Raw genomic sequence first — 21,474 nt, forward strand, 5'->3', positions numbered from 1 at the left:
CACCTTTAAAAGTAAATTGGCAGGTCCTTACCAGTGGTCCCATGCTCCAGGCAGCTTCCAGGTGTGGTAATGCTCTCCCAAGCAGCACGCACAGTGGCAGCACAGCTCCAGCATGCACTAGGCCTCTGCACATGTGTGGAGGCCAGGTGCATGTTAGAGCCCTGCGGCAGCTCAGGCTGCTGGGGGGAGCACACCCACAGGGGCATATCTATAGTGGGGCAGGCAGGGCACGTGCCCCAGGTGCCACTTGGAGGTGCCATTTTTTAAAATAAAAAAAATTAAAATGGCCACCAAAAACAAAATGGCCACCATGAATGCTCAAATGGCCTCGCCCTAGGCCTCGCAGAGGCCATTTGAGTACGCGTGGTGGCCATTTTGTTTTCGGTGGCCATTTTTTAAAAGTATTTTTAAAAATGGCCACAGCACATGCTCAAATGGTTCCTGTGAGGCCCTAGGCCTTGCCAGGCCTTGCAGAGGCCATTAGAGCATGCGTGGCAGCCTCCAAAATGGCCACCACATGCCAGCTGACCTGGCATGTATAACTGAGACCTGGTTGGGGGAGGTGAGTGGTCCAGTGTGGGCTCAGCTTCTCCCACCAGGTTACTCTGTCGTGGAGCAGGCCAGGGGAAGTGGGCGGGGGGGTGGAGTGGCTGTGGTCCATAAGAATACCATTTCCCTTACCAGGGCCCCTGTGAGACAGCTGACTTATATTGATGCATATTTTTGAGGCTGGGAACTAGGGATGGAGATTCTGTTGGTGTACCGTCCACCCCGCTGCCCAACTGACTCCCTAACTGAGCTGACGGAGCTGGTCGCAGAGTTGGTGTTGGAGTCTCCTAGACTTTTAGTGCTGGGGGACTTCAATATCCACTTTGGGGCTGGCCTGTCTGGTGTGGCTCAGGAGTTCATAGCGGCCATGACAACTATGGGCCTATCCCAATTAGTTTCTGAACCAATTCATGTTGCCAGCCATGCACTCAATTTGGTCTTTTGTTCGGATCAGGGGAGTGTTCCATGGGTGGGGGATCCAGTGGTTTCCCCATTGTCATGGACGGACCACTACCTGGTTAAGGTTGGTCTCACAGCTGCAATCCACCCCTGCAGGGGTGGTGGACCTATTAGGATGGTCCGTCCAAAAGGCTGCTGGACCCAGTGGGATTTCAAAAGGCCTTGGAGGATTTTGATGTTGGTGCGGCCGGTGATTGTGTCGATGCCCTGGTGGGAACCTGGAACAGGGAACTCAACAGGGCAGTAGACATGATTGCTCTCAAGCGTCCCTTCCGACCTGCTGCAAAAATGGCCCCTTGGTATACTGAGGAGCTGCGGGGGCTGAAGCAGTTGAGTAGGCGACTAGAGCGCAAGTGGAGGAGGAGTGGAGGAGAACTCTGTTCGAATCTGACAGGATTCAGCATGTGACCCATTTGAAGGCTTATGCGGTGGCAGTGCATGCAGCGAAAAAGAGATTCTGGTCTGCACGCATTGCGGCTGCAGGTTCACACTTGGTAGAGCTATCCCGGGTTGTGAGGAGTTTGGTTTCTGCTCCTTCTTCTTCTAATAAGTCCCTGGAGTTGCTCTGCTGTGATGCCTTTAATGGGTTCTTTGCAAATAAGATCTCCTGTATTTGGGCTGACTTGGACTCCACTGTTTCTGCAAGGTCTATGGAGGAGGTGTCCAGCAATCCCTCTTGCAGTATTAGTTTGGATCAGTTTCAATCTGTGACTCCTGAGGATGTGGACAAGCTGCTTGGGGCGGGGCAGCTTACCACCTGTTCTCTGGATTCTTGCCCGACTTGGCTGCTTCTATCTAACAGGGAGATTGCTGGCTATGGGGTTGAGACAGCCTTGGTCGGCCTGACGTATGACCTTTACCGGGGAATCGACAGAGGGAGTGTGACTCTGCTGGTTCTTCTGGATCTCTTGGCGGCATTCGATACCATCAACCATGGTATCCTTCTGGATCGCCTGGGGGAGTTGGGGATGGGGGCACTGCTTTGCAGTGGTTCCGTTCCTATCTCTCAGGTAGATTCCAGATGGCGGAGCTTGGTGACAGTTGCTCCTCAAAACGGGAGCTGTTATATGGAGTCCCTCAGGGCTCCATTCTGTCACCAATGCTTTTTATCATCTACATGAAACCGCTGGGTGAGGTCATCAGGAGGTTTGGTGCTGGGTGTTATCAGTATGCTGATGACACCCAAATCTACTTCTCCTTTTCATCTTCAGGAAATGACACTTATTCTCTAAATGCCTGCCTACAGGCAGTAATGGGCTGGATGAGTAATAACAAATTGAAGCTGAATCCAAACAAGACGGAGGTGCTCATTGTGGGGGCTCAGAATCTGAGGGGTGAGTTAGATCTTCCTGTTCTGGGTGTGGTTACACTCCCCCAGAAGGAACAGGTGCGCAGCTTAGGAGTACTCCTGGACCCAGGCCTCACCCTGGTATCTCAGGTGGAGGCCATGTCCAGGAGTGCTTTCTATCAGCTTTGGCTGATTCGACAGCTGCGCCCATTCCTCAATGAGGTTGACCTCAAAACAGTGGTGCATCAGTGTAACCTCCCAGCTTGACTATTGCAATACGCTCCACATGGGGCTGCCTTTGTACGTAGTCCGGAAACTTCAGTTAGTTCAGAATGCGGCAGCCAGATTGGTCTCTGGGGCAACCCGGAGAGACCATATGATGCCTGTTTTGAAACAGTTACACTGGCTGCCGATATGTTTCCGGGCAAAATACAAAGTGCTGGTTATTACCTTTAAAGCCATGAATGGCTTGGGTATGAGATATCTTAGAGAGTGCCTTCTTTTACATGATCCCCACCGCACTCTATGGTCATCTGGGTAGGTCCGTCTCCAGTTACCACCAGTTCGTTTGGTGGCGACTCAGAGGCGAGCCTTCTCTGTAGCTGCTCCTGGGCTGTGGAACACACTCCCAGCAGAAAATTGTAATCTTAATTCTTTACTGACTTTCAAGAGAGCCCTTAAAACTCATCCGTTTGGCCTGGCCTTTCAGGGTTTTTAATTAGTTTTAATTGCTTTAATGTTACCTGGTTTTCAGGGTTTTAATTGTTTTGATAGTTTGTTTTTTAAGATGTTTTTAAATTGGTGTTTATATTTGTATTTCTGTTTTAATTGTTTTTAATGATTTCTGTTTTTTAATTGTAAACCGCCCTGAGCCAGCTCGGAAGGACAGTATAATAAACAAACAAACAAACAAATAAATAAATAAATTTATCTGAAAGATGGGTGTCAGATGTTTGGACAGGGGGTGCACTTTCAGTGCTTGCCCTAGATGCTATTTTCCCTAGATATGCCTCTGCACACCCAGAAGCTGCCTGGAGCATCAGTACCACTGATAAAGTGTGTCATCGAGTCGGTGTCGACTCCTGGCCACCACAGAGCCCTGTGGTTGCCTTTTGGTAGAATACAGGAGGGGTTTACCATTCCCATCTCCCATGCAGTATGAGATGATGCCTTTCACATCTTCCTATACTGCTGCTGCCTGATATAGGTGTACCAGCGAGGATTCGAACTGGCAACCTCTGGCTTGCTAGTCAAGTCATTTCCCCACTGCGCCAAGGACCTGTTAATTTTCTTTTAAAGGTGCCTTTCACCGCCCCCCCCCCCCATCACTGCTCTCACCGGCCAACATTTATGAGTGACAAGCACCTTAAGTGACCTCTGCTTGGAATCAAAGCTGGATGTCAATTTGTAGCCTTTCATTTCTCACAAAATGCTGTGGTGATCAGTTATAGCAGGTCTATACAACTTTGGCTCTCCAGCTGTTGTTAGATTTCAACTCCCATCGTACCTGACTCTTGGTCACTGTGGTTGTGAACAATGGGAGTTGTGTAGCTATTCAAACTAGATACATTTTTCCCCTTTTACCTGTTAGATGCAAACACATAGTGAGAGTATCTATAATAAATACTCATGTAGCTTGGAATCTTAGCAAAGCCTGTTTTGAAAGTTGGGTGTGGTTTGTTTCTTTTTTAATCTTGTCAAATAAAAGGCAGATGGTTGCACAAAAATAGCTTCTGAGCATTAAGCACTGATAGTGTCAACCTTATCAAACAATATCATAGGTGTCTCTGTGCATATTACCATAACTGCAAATCTCTATGTGAAGTCTGATGACAGGGACTCACTTCTTCCTCTTTGTTTCTTAAATATCTCAAGCAACCATTTGTCTGTGCCTATAATTCCCACTGCTGATGCTCTGGTGCAGCATAAAGCAGGAAGAACCTCTGTGGGTAGGTGCACTTGGTACACAGGAAAGCAAGATAGGTTGTGTGCAAGGTCTATGTGTGCTGACATGTGAACCCAAAAAAGATGGCATCTAAGAGTCTGCCATTTCATAAGTTAAATTCCCTGTCCTCCAGCTTTGGGCTCCAGTCTGAAGGCACCATAACGAAGAGATGCCATAGAACAGTTTCATACCAATGAGAAAAGAAAGCACAACCCATCCCATGGGGTGGGGTGACAGTTGTGGAAACAGAAGAACACAGAAACAGAAGAACAGCCCTGCTAGATCAGATCCAAGGCCTATCTAGAGAACAAGAAATAAAAGGATATTTCCATTCTTTCATGTAGGGAACAGCCTGACCTCATACGGATTGGTTTTAACCATGAGAGCCTTCTTCTTCGTGGATGCACAATGAGGAATACAGAGGTTGCTGTAGGAATTGTTATCTATGCAGGTAATAATTGCTTTTGATTTTCATGCCATTAAAGTGCTTCTTAATACTTTCAGTTTAAAGCTGTAACTTGCCAGTAAGCCATTTGCTGACATGTTGCTTTATGATGAAGCAGTAGTTCAACAGAATATAAAATATATGTTAGTAAAGCCATTTGACAAAGCTGTCATACTCATTCGTATGTTTGGATAAGCTGGATATTCCAAGCACAATTAAGAATGGAATGGTCAGAAACAGACTGAATAAAGTGAATATGCCTGTTCTACCTGGTGGTCCAATAAGGATGGGATGGCACCACCTGGAGAATCTACTTCTCTTAAGAAAGAAATACACAGTAAAGAAGAAGCTTTAGAATTGGGAGTTTCTTGCTCTCTTTCTCTCATTTTAACTGTCTTTCTGAAATACCAGAATATACAGTATTCCAAACAGTGACACAGTTTACTCTGCATATCTGCAAAACCCCTGCTAACTAGGCAAAGAGGCATGTTTTACCATGGTGATTCTCCTTATTTAGCAGGGGGAGTGTAACTGGCCCTATCCACCCCCAGCACAGTACTTCCAGTGACTGTTGCTGGTGTGTGTCTTATGTTTCATTTTAGAATGTGAGCCCTTTGGGGACAGGGAGCCATCTTATTTATTTATTATTTCTCTGTGTAAACCGCCCTGAGCTATTTTTGGAAGGGCAGTATAGAAATTGAAATAATAAATAAATAAATAAATAAATAAATAAATAAATAAATAAATAAATAAATAAAATCCTTTAATTATTTTCAGAGTATCTGGGAAAAGTCAAATTCTCCATTTATTTTTAAAACTTACATAATAGTGATGCTGCAATGCATAGTAGAAAATTAGACAGGCACTTCTGTTTAGTTTTCCAAGTACACCTCCACATAGTATTTGGGTATTTCATGAGCCCCAGCATACTGAAATTTGTAGTTTTCCAGCATTTTTTGGTCTGGCTACGTCCACTGCTAAATAGTTTTTGAAATATTAGAAGATTAACGAGCTTGACTTGTATTTTTCAGCTGATATTATGGTAAAGTTATCTGAAAGATGGGTGTCAGATGTTTGGACAGGGGGCGCAATTTCAGTGCTTGCCCTAGGTGCTATTTTCCCTAGATACACCTCTGATCCAAAGCCCTCTTGCCAGGAAATATTATTGAAATCAATGAAGCTTGCTCTAAGGAAACATTGTTCGGATTAGGCTGTCAGTATGTTACCAAACTGCATACCCTTGGATTTCCATGAGAAAGAATGTAACAGCTATGGTTGCAATCATGATCAAAAAAAGGAAGTATTTAGATCTAACGTCCATTTCATGCCATGCCTGTTTTGAATGGGGTTTGGATAACTTCATGGAAGAGAGGTCTATCAATGGCTACTAGTCAGAGGGCTATAGGCCATCTCCAGCCTCAAAGGCAGGATACCTCTGAGTACCAGTGGCAGGGGAGTAACAGCAGGAGAGAGGGTATGCCCTCAACTCCTGCCTGTAGCTTCCAGCAGCATCTGGTGGGCCACTGTTTGAAACAGGATTCTGGACTAGATGGGCCTTGGGCCTGATCCCACAGGGCTGTTCTTATGTTCTTATGAATGACAGCTCTTGGCTTTTAGGGTACTAAAAGTATTACTTTTAGTAATACTGGGGAGACACTAGAGATAGGAATATTCATTCCTAATAAATCTCTCTGAAAATTTGTCTATTTGCATCTTAGATCTTTGGTGTCATTTGATAGATGTTCACACAGCACCACAGTGGGACAGCTCATAGCAAGCAAAGAGCTCAGAGATCACAGTGTGGGGTACAGAATTAAGTCTGGTTTCCCTTTCAAGTTTTATGGTTAGAACTTCAAACACCCGTCCACTGAAACTGTTGCAATTTGATTCCAATTTAGTACACATTTTCTTTTTGGCCTGCTGTTTTGTTGGTACTTCAGATTCACTTTGGGAAGAGCTAAATAACATTAAAATTACTCACTGCAGGATCTGACATATTGGGCTTTCTTTATGTTCACACAGAAAGTGCACTAGTAGCTTCTCATTAAGTCAATTTTGCTGCTGAGAAATAGTCAAACGTACTTAAAAATCAGTCGGCCATCTAATTAGATTTCAACACATTAAAGTACTCTGTCTTTTCCAACTCAAGTAGATGTTCATTGTGAATAAGGTGTGTGTTTATGCCATTTTCAGATGTCGAAACAAAATCACTGACTTTGCTGGTTTTATGGGAGTGAGATGCATCATGAATAACTGTCGTTCAAAATGAAGGGCTTTCACAGAAACATGGTGCATTAAAGTAATTAAGGTTACAGCAGGCTTCACAAACCTACCAGTCCCCGAGTCTCCTTACTCAAGGAATATTCCAGTGAACTGAATTATTGGAACATTATTTATTTTATTTATTTATCAAATTTGTACACCACCCCAAACCTTCGTCTCTGGGCATGTAATGGCATTGCCAAACATATTTCACTGAGGGAGCTCTCTGTAAACTCACACACTGAGGTGTTATAGTGGCAGGAAGCAATCTGTCTGTATTGACTTTCAATGTAGGTTGCTTTTGGGCTTGGTAAAGTCATAGAACATAAGAACTATTGTGTTGGGTCAGACCAAGTGATCCAAATGGAGAGCTCAGTCTCCCTCAATGGTCAGCCTGCCAGATAGGTCTGTGAGGTTCACAAGCAGAACATGGTGGAGCTATCCCTCTCCTTTTGTTCACTTCACCCCCAGCATCTGCTAATCAGAGCTTTACTTCTACAAACAAAGCCTTACTTCACCAACCTTTGAGAATTCTTTAGGATCGGACGTAGACAAATAGACAGAGATGAGCTAGCAGCTATTACCCTTGCTTTGAGGAAGCTCCTGCCCACCCCGGCTCCTGAATAAACTTAGAAGTCATGAGTTAAGTGGTTAGTCTTTTTATGTATGAGTAAGTGGCAGTGTTCCCTCTAAGCCATGCACGTGTGTGCACACTCACATGATTTTTATTCCAGTCAGTTAATTTTAGATCCCACTCAAGCTGAATCAGGAAGGCCTCATTCTGAATGCATGTGTGCACACACTGCCTTGATACTGCCAACCAGAACAAAACTCATTCCGTATACAGATGAAAAAAATTAGAGAGAACGCTGGTAAGTGGTATTAAAAAATGAAGTAGAAACAGGAATACACTAGTAATGTTCACAGTGAATGAAAGACACAATCAGTTCCTCCAAGGATCTATGCTGGAACCAGTGTTGTTTAATAAATTAATAAGTGATAGGATAAATATAACTCAGCCACCACTTTAAAAAGTGCCTCTTTGCCCAGTCTAAAAGTGTCTTCCTAAAACTGCTATGAAATATTTGGGGACTTAGGGCCAGTTCTGACGACAAAACCCCCAACACATGTGATTATGAAGGGGAGACGCTGAAAGCATGCCCATCAGGACTTCCTCCGCAGACAGTCTGATACCCTCCCAGTGCGCCTTTTCCTCTCTTGGGGGCTGAACATCCAACTGGCCCCTGTACACATATACTTCTTTAAATAAGTATTTAGAGTGCATGTATAAAGGCCATTGAGATTAACAGTCCCCACTACAATAAAAGAACATGTCAGAAAGGTACCAGTACATCAGCAGAGGACATCTCAATGGACATGGTGTTGGCATGTCCCCTTCATAATCACTTGTGCCAGTGGGCCATAATGAATGTAGAGAAGCCAATATATATATATATATATATATATATATATATATATATATATATATATAGTTTAACATATTTGTATACCGCCCAAAACACAAGTCTCTGGGTGGTTTACAACAAAACAATAAAAACAAGTAAAAAAGGTTAAAACATTACATGAATTTAAACTTAAAACAATGTTTAAACTATTTTAAAAATCATCAGACTATTAAAACGGTATCTAATTAAAAGCATGGGTGAATAAATGGGTCTTGACTGCCTTTTTAAAAGTTGTAAGAGATGGGGAGGCTCTTATATCAGCAAGGAGCATGTTCCAAAGCCTCGGGGCAGCAATAGAGAAGGCCCATCCTCGAGTAGCCACTTTACAAGCTGGTGTCAACTGCAGACGAACCTCTCCTGATGATCTCAAAGGGCAGTGTGATTCATAGCAAAGACTATGGGCAAAGAAATGCAAAGAAATGGGCAGTGTGATTCACAGCAAAATAATAAATTGTTGTTGTTGTTAATTCAGTTTCTATACTGCCCTTCCAAAAATAGCTCAGGGTGGTTTACACAGAGAAATAATAAATAAATAAGATGGATCCCTGGCCCCAAAGGGCTCACAATTTAAAAGAAAGATAAGATAGACACCAGCAACAGTCACTGGAGGTAATGTGCTGTGGGTGGATAGGGCCAGTTACTCTCCCTCTGCTAAATAAAGAGAATCACCACATTAAAAGGTGCCTCTTTGCCAAGTTAGCAGGGAATATTTTATCTTTTACCAATATTTTACCAGTCCATCCCCAAGCTGTTTAGGGCTTTATAGGTTATAACCAAGACCTTGTATTTTGCCCAGAAACTTATTGACAGGCAGTTTAGATCTTTAAAGATAAGAGTGATATGGTCGCTCTGAGATGACCCAGAGACCAACCTGGCTGCAGCATTCTAGACCAACTGCAGTTTTCGGAATACGTACAAAGGCAGCCCCACATAGAGCACATTGCAGTAGTCAAGTCTGGAGGTGACAAACAGATGTACTACTGATCTGAGATCATATATCTCAAGAAATGGGCACAACTGGTATATCAGCAAACCTGATAAAAGGCACCTATGGCCACTGCCTCAACTTGAGACACCTGGGAGAGGTTTGTGTCCAGAAGCACTCCCAAGACTGCGTACTTGTTCCTTCTGGGGAAGTGTGACCCCATCCAGAACAGGCAGATCAAAATCATCTCCTGAGTTCTGACCTCACACAATAAGTACCTCCGTCTAATCCGGATTCAGTCTCAGTTTGTTATTTCTCATTCAGCCCATCATATATCCATGAACATATCTAATCTTTGCTCTCAGAAATTCCTAAGAAATTAAATGCATATGTCTTTTTCTTCCATTTTTATCTTGAAGGTCATGAAACCAAAGCCATGTTAAATAACAGAGGTCCTCGTTATAAACGCAGCAAAATAGAGCAACGAATGAATGTGGATATATTATTTTGTGTGGGACTACTGTTCATCATGTGTCTCATTGGAGCTGTTGGTATGAAATCATGGTGCAAAATTATTTTCCATGTTTTAAAGCTGGATGTACTTGTGTATTTTTAATTGGTTTTGTTTTACTTTTTATTGAAATTGTCAACTTTGAGGTTTTAAAGCCCAGGCGCGTAACAACGATAGGGCAAGGGGAGACAGTTGTCTGGGGGCCCCACTGCCTGGAGGGGCCCCCCAGAGGCACCTCATGTGACTCCCCATTGCCCCCTGCCCAGCCCCAAGGCCCCTCAGCCACTTGCCCTGTTCGCCGTCTCTCCAGCTTGTTCTCCTGGCCGGCAATCGAGCAGCAGACACGCTGCAAAGAGCTCCTTTTCTCCCGCCTCTCAGCTGATCGGCGGGTGGGCGGGGCTTCCACGGAGGTCTGGTGTAGGCCTCTGTGAATCCTGAACTCCAGTAGGGCCCAAGCCAGCCAGGAAGGAGGAGGCAGCCAGAGTGGCCACCACTGCTCTCTGCAGCAGAAGACCCCCTGCTGCCAGGTAGAGTGTGAACTCCTTTTTGTGGTTACCTTCCCCACCCCCACCCGGATATATAGGGATCTGCTTGCCATAGGGCTTTGATATGGGGGGGAGAGACTGAGAAGTCTCTGACTATTTATTTTTAAACAGCTTGGAAAATTTGCTGGCTTAAAAAAAACTATCTAAAAAGTCCTATAAGTGGCTTGTTTCATGGCAGAAAATTACAAAAACTTCTGGAAGAAACAGTATTATATTTATTTTATTCATTCATTTATAAATGCACTTATGTTCAAGTTGTTTTGCAACCCAGAAGGTCTGAGTGAGAACTGTGAAGCATGTGTGGTGCTTTTATTTTATTTTTCTTGTGTGTGAACTGCTCCCCAATAACTTGCAGGGACTTCAGGGTAAATCTGGCCAACATGTGAATGCAGCACCTCCATTCCAGAGGAGATGTGTCTTAAAGGGCTTTAAAAGCCTCCTGTGAAAAACCTCCTGCAATCAAACTTGACTGAATTTGTTCAGAATTCTGAGAAAACAAACATAGGCTCACCCTGCATGGTTGAAAGTCTCCTTTGCTAATCTGCAGCGAGGGGCCCATTTTAATCATTCATCTTTCTAGTGTGTTCTAGGCATTAAAAGTAAAACAAATGTATAGTACTCAATGTATATCACTGTATATTGTGACGTGTGCGTGTGTGTATTCAGTGAAATGTATTTCCAGACAGCATACTTATTTTGGAATATCAGACTTAAATCCTTGGGGGCCTGGGGTGTGCGGAGGCCCTGGACTTTGAGTGGGGGGGGCCCATTTTAAAATCTTGTCTCTGGGCCCACTCCAACCTTGCTACGCCCCTGTTAAAGCCATATACTTTTTGTCAACATATATGGTAATAGTTTGGTGGAGGGAAGAATAGCTTGTGTAACAGTTGTGTATTTTAAATTTGTTTTTGTGTCCCAAAAGCTACATAGGTTTGTGCAAGTGGGTTGGGGTGTGTGTGTGTGTGTGTGTGTGTGTGATTAATTTTTTAATCTGAGCAGTTGACCCACATATACTATAAACTGTGTTTCAAATTCCCTCATTTTCCAAAGCAGTTTGTCATGCGCTGTGCAGGAGTAGAAAGGGCTACTCTAAGAAGAAGAAGAAGAAGAAGAAGAAGAAGAAGAAGAAGAAGAAGAAGAAGAAGAAGAAGAAGAAGAAGAAGAAGAAGAAGAAGAAGAAGAAGAAGAAAAGTCTAAAGCGTGCTTTGGCTCACAGAATTAGTGTCTTTTGAAACTTTTCAAAATCAGACAGTGATATGATGGGGCGGGGGTGGTATCTGCTATTGACAGAAAAGAAAGGCAAACTTCCCACTAGGTATGCCATAAAAGTAGCCCTTTGGATCTCAGTCATATATATTTCATCTGAATATGCTCCACTGTCTGGATCTGCCAGCCTGGATATGGGAAGGAATTCAGAAAATGATCATATTGTTATAGCCTGGAACAGTAGTTTTCCAGTGCTCCACTGTGAAGGAACCATTTCCGCTTTGACATTTCTAATGAGGAACCCTTGCACATCTGCCACAGAACCACTGTGCTTTTCAAGAGATTATGGGGCCTATCTGCAAATCCCAAGTTCCCCAGAACACAGTTTGAAAACTGCTGTGCTAAAGTATTCAGAGTGGGTAGAAATTTGGATCCAGACACCAACCTAACTGCTAAAATCTATCATTTGTTTATGTAGGGCTCCCTAGATTGCTACTGTTAGAATCAGTTGCTTCTAATACATGGCAAGAAAAAGGCTTGCTCTTGAGTGATTGCAGGATTCCTATCCTTACATGACATGATTTGTGAAAACAAGTCCACTGAGCGTTCCACAAATACATAGTTGAAAGAGAATGCAAAGGTTCCTAAAACTGTATCCTGCTGTCTACGTAGCAACACACAAGTGAATTGCAAAATGCTGAAAGATTTCATTTTGAGCTCCCTTTTCCTAGTAGAGACTCAGAGCCCTAAAGAAATGTGGCATGAGATGGCAGCAAGCCATTAAATTAACCAGACTAGAAGAACTGAAAACCCAGAAGTGAAGGGTTTCAGTTGAATAGCAGCTCAGATTTTGTGTGTGTGTGTGTGTGTGTGTGTTTAATATTGGTATTTCACATCAAAATTAGTTTCTTGGCTTTCAATTGGAGTTAAAACTTGATAAAAATTGTAGATCAGCATGTTCATTTGCAGAAGAGAACAAAAAAGGTTAACGCGAACTGGGATAGAAATGCAGGGAACATATTTATCAAACAGATCCGCATTAATCTTTGCAAGCTGATAAAGCTCCCCGAACACAGAACTCCATCCCATCACCAGATCCACTCACTTGGGCCTTTTAGGAAGATCATGAAAGCATTTCCTTTTCAGGCATGTCTGTGAGCTGTAAGGGACTGTGAGGTTAAGGGATTCATACAAAAACATTTTGCTTTAAATGTTTCCTACTGTTTCCACTATTTCTGTTGATATATTATTTCATAGTTTAAAGGATACATTTTATTGACAGTGGCTGGCATGCAGGGTGGCCTTGCAAGGAACCAGTGCAGCAGAAGAGGATGGGAAGCCATTTCAGTTTCTCTCCCCTCCCCACAAAAGCCATTTTCTCTGCCATAAATATATCCCTTAGGCTTGTGCAGCCATCTAGGACATATTCCTGGCAACAAGCTCATTGAAAGTGTTGACACAATGTGCGGTAGCTGCAAGAAAGGCCAATTCCATGCTTGGAATCATTAGGAAGGGGACTGAAAATAAAACTACTAATATAATAATGCCCTTATTATATGTATTCCTGTACTGAATACAGTTCTTGTCACCATACCTCAAAAAGGACATTATAGAAGGTGCAGAAGAGGGCAACCAAGATGATCAGAGGCCTAGCGCACCTTCCTTACTAGGTAAGGCTACAACACCTGTGGCTTTTTAGTACAGAAAAAAAGACGACTGAGGGGCAACATGATAGTAGTCTATAAAATGATGCATGGTGTGGAGAGAGTGGAAAGAGAGAAATTTCTCTCTTTCTGCATAACATAACATAAGTGAGCCAGCGTGGTGTAGTGGTTAGAGTGCTGGACTAGGACCAGGGAGACCTGGGTTCAAATCCCCACTCAGCCATGATACTAGCTGGGTGACTCTGGGCCAGTCACTTCTCTCTCAGCCTAACCTATTTCACAGGGTTGTTGTGAGGAGAAACTTAAGTATGTAGTACACCACTCTGGGCTCCTTGGAGGAAGAGCGGGATATAAAATGTTAAAAATAAAATAAATAAATAAGAACCAGGGGTATTCCCATGAAACTGATTGCCAAGAAATTTAGGATCGACAAAAGGAAGTACTTTTTCACACTACAAAATTAACCTATTTAATTCTCTGCCACAAGATGTGATGACAGCCACCAGCCTGTGTGGTTTTAAGAAGAGCTTAGATAAATTCACTGACAGGTCTATCAATGGCTAATAGTCTGAAGGCTATAGGCTGCCTCCAAATACCAGTTGCAGGGGAGCAGTTGAAAGAGAGAGGGCATGCACTCAGCATTGCCTATGGGCTTCCCAGAGACGTCTGGAGGGCCACTGTGTGGGACAGCATGCTAGACTGGAGGGACCTTGGGCCTGATCCAGCAGGGCTGATCTTATGTTCTTAACAAAAGTGGGGTTCATGTGGAAGGAAGAGGACTGAAAATCATTTAACCATCCCATTCGGCCCATGCTAAGCTGCAAGCTAAGCCTCATGTTCAGCTAGTTTACTGGCTCCTTGCAAGAACTTCTTCATAAGGCTGTGCTGCATGTCAGCTATTGTGACCTGCTCTGAAGACTCAGATCAAAAAGCAGGCTGAATATATTTTATTTGTTTATTTATTTATTTATTCATTCATTAATTTTAACAAGGTCCTTTATTTATTTTAACAGGGTCCACTTTCTCATGTATTATTACTGTCTTAAAAGCAGCATCAGTGTTTTATACTGTTCATCTGATGACAGTTCCTAAAACCACTTCCATGCACTTAAACTGGAATAAACTGCTTTGTTACACTTAACAAAAGCAAAGAACCTACAAAAGGGCCTAGAAAAGAATTCACTTTCTAAGCAACGATTCTTTGCAAAGCAAGCAAGCAAACATCATATTAAACTATTGCAGATTAATGGTCCAATTTATTACACAGTCTTATTTTATTTTAGTGCAATTGTCAGTAGTGTTTGTGTTTCTACTTAACAGGTATCTCCCTTGCCCCACCATGCACTTCTTGTGCCTGTTATGCTAAAGAAGCTTTCCTTTCCTTTCCTTTCCTTTTTTATTTTTTGGCAGGTCATGGCACTTGGAGTGGGCATTTTGTAAAATATCCCTTGTATCTCGTCCCAGAGGTACATGGCAACTATCTTGGTCCAGCTCTTGCAGGATTCTACATGTTCCTGACAATGATAATCCTCTTACAGGTAGGAAAATATTTGTTGTGTGTGAGGAAATACATTTAAGGCTACAGTCCTTTGTACACAGACTTGGGAGAATGAAATTGGGAGACTTAGTTATGAGTAAACATGGATAGTCCCAGGCTCTGTATTGTATGAGGTGAACAATACTATTGTATATTGGCTATAAATGTGAGCTGCAAGCCACAATCCAGATTTTGTTGGGAATTCTCTCTGGTAAAAGAATCCCTTTTTCATTATATCAGAGTGCACAGAGGCACAACACAGCAGATTTAGTTAGGCATGCGTGTATGCTGAGAGTAAAGTAACTTGGAGCCAATTCATAGTTTCAAATCAATATATATGGCATTTATTAGAGAACATTCTGGTTAGGAAAGTGAGGAGTTAGGATCTCTAATCTAGCTAGCTGGATGCAGATGGATTCTGCATCTCTGCACACATGGTGCAGGGAAGAGGAGCTTGCATGTTGCAAGGTAGAAGAAACAGGAAGAGAAGGGAGGAGAGGAAGGAAGTGGCTGGAAGGAAGGAACTCCCTAAGATTAGCAATCTACATTCCAAAGGGATGGTGTCAGAGCAGTAGAGAAGGGATGACCAATGTCTTGACCCTCTAGCCCTCTGACTCACTAGTCTGTCCTTATATGTCACTGAGACAAGAGACAGCGCAAAGTCCTTCACTTCCAACAGATTTCACCTTAGCTATTAGCTTAATCATAGGCTCCAACTGTCCCTCTCTATCAAAACTGTTGTTGTTGTTGTTAATGATAATTCGATTTCTATACCGCCCTGCCAAAAATGGCTCAGGGCAGTTTACACAGAGAAATAATAAATAAATAAGATGGACCCCTGTCCCCAAAGGGCTCACAATCTAGAAAGAAACGCAGGGGCGTAGCTATAATTGAGTGAAAGGGTTCAAAGAACACGGGCCCCCAGCTCCTGAGGGCCCTCCAGAGCCATCCCTCCCTATTTTCTTCATTATCTCTCTCACTCTGGGGGGCCGCCAGAGAGAGGGATGAACACGGGCCCCTTCTCCCCTAGCTACGCCCCTGAAGAAACGTAAGATAGACACCAGCAACAGTCACTGGAGGTACTGTGCTGAGGGTGGATAGGGCCAGTTACTCTCCCCCTGCTAAATAAAGAGAATCACCACAGTAAAAGGCGCCTCTTTGCCCAGTTAGCAGGGGATAGTCCCTGATAAACTAGTCCCTGTTTACTTACTATCCTGGTAAGTCACTTGGGGATGCCTTGTTCAATTTCCTTCAGGTGAATTGCTAGAGTTGTCATTCTTCAGAATGCAGCTCCCTCCCCAGAGACTCAGCTTAACTCTCCAAATGGATGTGTAGAGATGCATCGTGTCTCTAGTATACCTGGATGTAAAGAAGTGCACAACACAAAAACACTACACAGTATATATCATATGGCAGGATACACCACAGAACAGTCTTTATTATTATTATTTCTTGTTTACACAGTCAGACAGGTGCTATTGACTGGTTTGTTTTATCCAGACATCGAGTCCTTCCCAAGGACCTGGGATGGCTGGATTTTATTGTCAATTGTTATAGATATCGTCGCAGAATATAGGCTGTTCCCAGTAAAGCTGCTTTTTGTAATTGGCTGATGGTGATTTCTGTGGCCCCGATGGTGTTGAGGTGCTCTTCAAGGTCTTTTGGAACTGCACCCAGGGCGCCAATTACCACTGGGATTATTTGGGTCTTTTTCTGCCACAGCCTTTCAATTTCAATTTGTAGATCTTTGTATTTGGTGATTTTTTCTATTTCTTTTTCTTCTATTCTGCTATCCCCTGGTATTGCTATGTCGATTATTTTCACTTGTTTTTCTTTCTTCTCAACTACAGTTATATCTGGTGTATTGTGTGGCAGATGTTTGTCTGTTTGTAGTCGGAAGTCCCATAATATTTTTACATCTTCATTTTCTTCCACTTTTTCAATTTTATGGTCCCACCAATGTTTGGCTACAGGTAGCTTGTATTTTTTGCAGATGTTCCAGTGTATCATCCCTGCTACCTTGTCATGCCTTTGTTTGTAGTCAGTCTGTGCGATCTTCTTACAACAGCTGATTAGGTGGTCCACTGTTTCATCTGCTTCTTTACAAAGACGGCACTTGCTGTTTGTTGTGGATTTTTCTACTTTTGCTCTTATTGCATTTGTTCTTAGTGCCTGTTCTTGTGCAGCCAGTATTAAACCCTCTGTTTCTTTCTTGAAGTTGCCATTCTTAAGCCATTGCCAGGTCTTGGTGATGTCTGATTTTCCACTTATATTGTGCAAATATTGACCATGCAGGGGCTTATTTTTCCATTTTTCTGCTCGGTTCTTGACTTGTTCTTTCTTGTAGGCCTGCTTTGTTTCATTGGTGTTGAATAGTTTCTCGTTCTTGACCATTTTAAGTGCATCTTCTTCACTGTCCTTGATATATTCTTCAAGGCCTCTTTTCTCCTCCTCTACTGTTTGATGGACTTGCAGCATTCCTCTTCCACCTGAGCTGCGAGGGAGGTATAGCCTATCTACATCACTGTGGGGGTGCAGAGCATGATTGATGGTCATGATTTTCCTGGTCTTATGATCTAGCGTCTCTAGCTCTGCCTGGGTCCAGTCTATTATTCCTGCAGTGTATCTGATAACAGGTATAGCCCAGGTGTTTACGGCTTGTATGGTGTTCCCGCCATTGAGTTTGGACTTTAGAATTTTTTGAACTCTCCTGATGTATTCACTTCCAATTTTTCTTTTAACTTCAGTGTGTGCGATGTTATCAGCCTGGAGAATGCCCAAGTATTTGTACGGTTCTTTCTCTTCCAGGTTCTTGATCTTGCTTCCATTGGGCAGCTCGATTCCTTCTGTTTTTGTTATTTTCCCTCTGTTCATTATTAATGCAGCACACTTGTCTAGTCCAAACTCCATTGCTATATCGCTACAGAATATACAGACAGTGTTTAGCAGTGATTCGATTTCTGACTGGGACTTTCCATACAACTTCAGATCGTCCATGTACAGCAGATGGTTGATTTGACTTGATGTTTTAGATGTTTGGTATCCGAGGCCTGTTTTGTTTAGTATTTGTGAAAGTGGGGTCATGGCAATTACAAAGAACAGAGGGGATAGTGAGTCCCCTTGGAAAATGCCTCTTCTAATGCTAACCTGTCCAAGTGCCTCGCCATTGATTGTTAACTGTGTACTCCACATGCTCATTGCTTTTTTAATAAATAACTGAATGTTTTTGCTGACACCAGTTGTTTCTAAACATTTTAGTATCCATGTGTGAGGCAATGAATCGAAGGCTTTCTTGTAGTCAATCCATGCAACACTTAGATTTGTTTTTCTTCTCTTGCGGTTTTCTAAAATCATTTTGTCAATCAGCAGCTGGTCTTTTGTGCCTCTGGTGTTCGGGCAATTTCCTTTCTGTTCAACTGGAACCTGTTTGTTAGTTAATAAGTGTTGCATCACTTCATCTGCTAGTATTCCAGTTAATAATTTGAACATGGTTGGCAGGCAGGTTATCGGTCTATAATTACTTGGAACTGCACCTTTTGCTGGGTCTTTCATGATGAGATGAGTTTTCCCAGTTGTTAGCCATTGTTCAACATCACCGCCTTGCAAAATGTGATTGAACTGTTTTGATAGTTGTTTATGAAGGCTTGTTTGGTGTTTAAGCCAAAAGCCATGCAGTTCATCGTCGCCTGGCGCAGTCCAATTTTTAATTTTCTTTGCTCTATCACTTATTAATTCTGGTGTTATTATTAGATCTTGCATTTGTTGGTTACATTTTTTGACCTCTTTCATCCAGCCTGCTTTTTTATTATAATCTATTGGATTGTCCCATAATTTCCGCCAGAAGTGCACTGTTTCTTCTTGCTTTCTTTCTTTCTTTCTTTATTTATTTATTTATTTATTTATTTATTTATTATTAATTTGATTTCTATACTACCCTTCCAAAAATGGCTCAGGGCGGTTTACACAGAGAAATAATAAATAAATAAGATGGCTCCCTGTCCCCAAAGGGCTCACAATCTAAAAATAAACATAAGATAGACACCAGCAACAGTCACTGGAGGGATACTGTGCTGGGGGTGGATAGGGCCAGTTACACTCCCCCTGCTAAATAAAGAGAATCACCATGTTTAAAGGTGCCTCTTTGCCCAGTTAGCAGGGGATAACTGGGCAAGGTGTCAGGCGAGTTACTGGTTACCCCTATTTTCATCTTTGGAATGTTGGAAGGTATAGACTTGGCTCATCTGCTTTGGTAATCTGCACTAATGTGCTCCACATGTACGTTATACATGCTATCCCTTTTTGAGATGCTTGTGGTCAGAATTCTATACTACACATCCCCGATTGCTTGGCCACGCCCCCTACACACTCACAGATGTGTCCCTATTTCCATCTGTGAAACGTTGAAGGGTGTATTTAATAGTAGTCTTAAGGTAAGCCACTCCTCTGATTAATCTTGGGCCCCCACATCTACAATATGGGGAGAAAAGGTTCTGGCCTACCTTACTGGTTTGTTGTAAGGTTATGGAAGTAATTATGTTGTCAAGTAATTATGAGAGAGTCACTGTGGTGTAATGGTTAAATGCCAGCCTAAGACTAGGGAGGTCCTGGTTCACAATCCAATCTGACTGCCATGAAGCTGACTAGGCGACCTAGGTGGGCCAATCACAATCTCTCTCAACTTAACCTATCTCAGATGATTGTTGTGAGGGTGAAATCAGGCAACTTGAGCACTTAAGGGGAAGGGCAAAGAAGAAATTTACTAATAAAAATATGTGAAGTGCTTTAAACACTCCCACCTGCCATATAGATCTGGTTATTTTTTCAGTAGAGAGAAAATTATCAGGGATTGAGAGAAATGTTACAATGTCTACATTGGCTTACATTAGTTCCAGTTCCTCCCGTGATACATGGCTGGATCTGCAAGCCATTAGTACGCCAAACTGCATCTTGTATTGTTATTACAGCATCTTAATGTGGAAATATTTGGATACTTATTATTTCGGAAACATGCTTTCCCCAATCTACACATGTCTTCTTTTATACACTAGAAAGCTATCTATAGATCTTGATCTAAATCTATAAAATGAACAGAGCAGTTTTTTTGTTTCAAGATACTTATCATGGCTGAATTCACACGTAACGCAGAACCACGGGTCCAGTGGACCCACAGTTCCACCCACCACAACCACCACTCTCTCCCATCCGAATTCGGGTGTTCAGGAGAGTTGTTTCTCTGCAGTCAGTGAGGACAGAAGGACAGCCCACACAGCCTATCAGGCCAGAGAGAGGGAGGAGTTTCCTCCCTCAACTCCAGTTCCATGGGACTGAAACAGAGGTGCCAGCATTCGGATGTAATGCTAGCGCCACAAAACCAGAGTTAAAGGCAGCGAAACTCCATTCTGTTCAGAGTGGAGTTCGGGGAGAGAAACCATGGGTCCCTTTTGACTCTTAACTCCAGTTTCCTGAATTTGGATGTGTGGCTACGGAAACCAGAGGTGAAGGGACCTCCGGTTTCCTATTATATCCAGATTTGGCCAGTGAAACATTGGCTGACATTGGCTGACATTGGCCAAAAAACATTTTGTGTGCACAGCAGAGGAGAGGTGGTTTTTGCTAGTCCCCTCTTCCCTTTGCAGCCCTCTGTGCCTCTCAAAAAGATGTCTCTTACGGTCCCAAAACCCTCACAGACATATTTTCAGAATATACAGTGAGCTGCAGAGAGATGGTGGATCAGTGAATCACTTCTTCCCCATTGCATTTTTGAAACATTTTGGGGGGCATGCACAATACTAGTCTGGATTTCAGCCATTAATTATGATGTAAGTAATAGAAACCTAAGGATCTGGCTTTGCAGAAGCAGAAATGAAATAACTTATTTGGCATGGTCATCCAGTTTATGACCTGATTACAGTTTAAGGCCAGTATCCAAAGGCGATGGTCCCTGCACACAACTAGGATTTTCAGACCCCCGCCATAGCTCTTTCCCAACTAATAAATCTGGTCCTGAGGGTTGGGAGACCCTCCCAAACGCCATTGGATATGGTGCGAGGGGCTGCAGATAAGGGTGTAGGAGTTGGCTCCAGTATGGCAACAGGAATGTCTCAACATGAGGATATGACTGCCCTGCTCACTATTCAGAAAGAAAATAATACTTTATCTCTAGTGATAGGGAGGAGGATGTAGCCTCTGTGTCTTTAATAGTTGTGAAGGAGAAGGGATTTCAGGAGGTGCAACTTTTCTCAGTCCTGCATGACAGGCATGTTGCATCTGCTGCAACGTCTTCTCCTCTGCAACGATGAAAGCATAGGAGCCATTTTTGTCTTTCCACCATATCGGTATCTCAGCCAAGCTCAAGAAATGAGAAACAAAGAAAGAAATGTGTCTGCCTCTTTGGAGGCAAACATGGAGATTGAAATAACACCACCACAGTAACAGTATTGTTGAAGATAGATTAGGACTGAGAAAGACATCCAGTTAGAGCTATTTGAGACCAATCTATAAGATAAGTGAAATAAACCTATTTTCCAGCTTGACTGTGGTAGATGCCAGCATGTGAGCAAACCAAATTTCATCAATATGGAAGAAATAGACTAGAGCCTTCTGAGCTGTGTGTAGAATTCCAAAGGGAAGCACTACTTCCTGTGGGTAAAGCTATTGTGTCCATCCACAGTA

The 21,474-nt window shown here is 42.8% G+C and overlaps 1 protein-coding gene across 2 annotated transcripts in view; it reads left to right on the plus strand.

Moving 5' to 3' along the window:
- Positions 1–21,474, plus strand: part of ATP10B (ATPase phospholipid transporting 10B (putative)) — a 103,544-nt gene that overhangs the window by 34,630 nt on the left and 47,440 nt on the right. For both annotated transcript variants that reach the window (XM_053301768.1, XM_053301769.1), the window contains 3 exons: positions 4,586–4,692; positions 9,759–9,890; positions 14,676–14,803. In XM_053301768.1, the coding sequence (XP_053157743.1) occupies positions 4,586–4,692; positions 9,759–9,890; positions 14,676–14,803 (367 nt within the window). The remainder of the gene's footprint in view (positions 1–4,585; positions 4,693–9,758; positions 9,891–14,675; positions 14,804–21,474) is intronic.

Source organism: Hemicordylus capensis, chromosome 2 (assembly GCF_027244095.1).
Source record: "Hemicordylus capensis ecotype Gifberg chromosome 2, rHemCap1.1.pri, whole genome shotgun sequence".
NCBI classification, from domain to species: Eukaryota; Metazoa; Chordata; class Lepidosauria; order Squamata; family Cordylidae; genus Hemicordylus; species Hemicordylus capensis.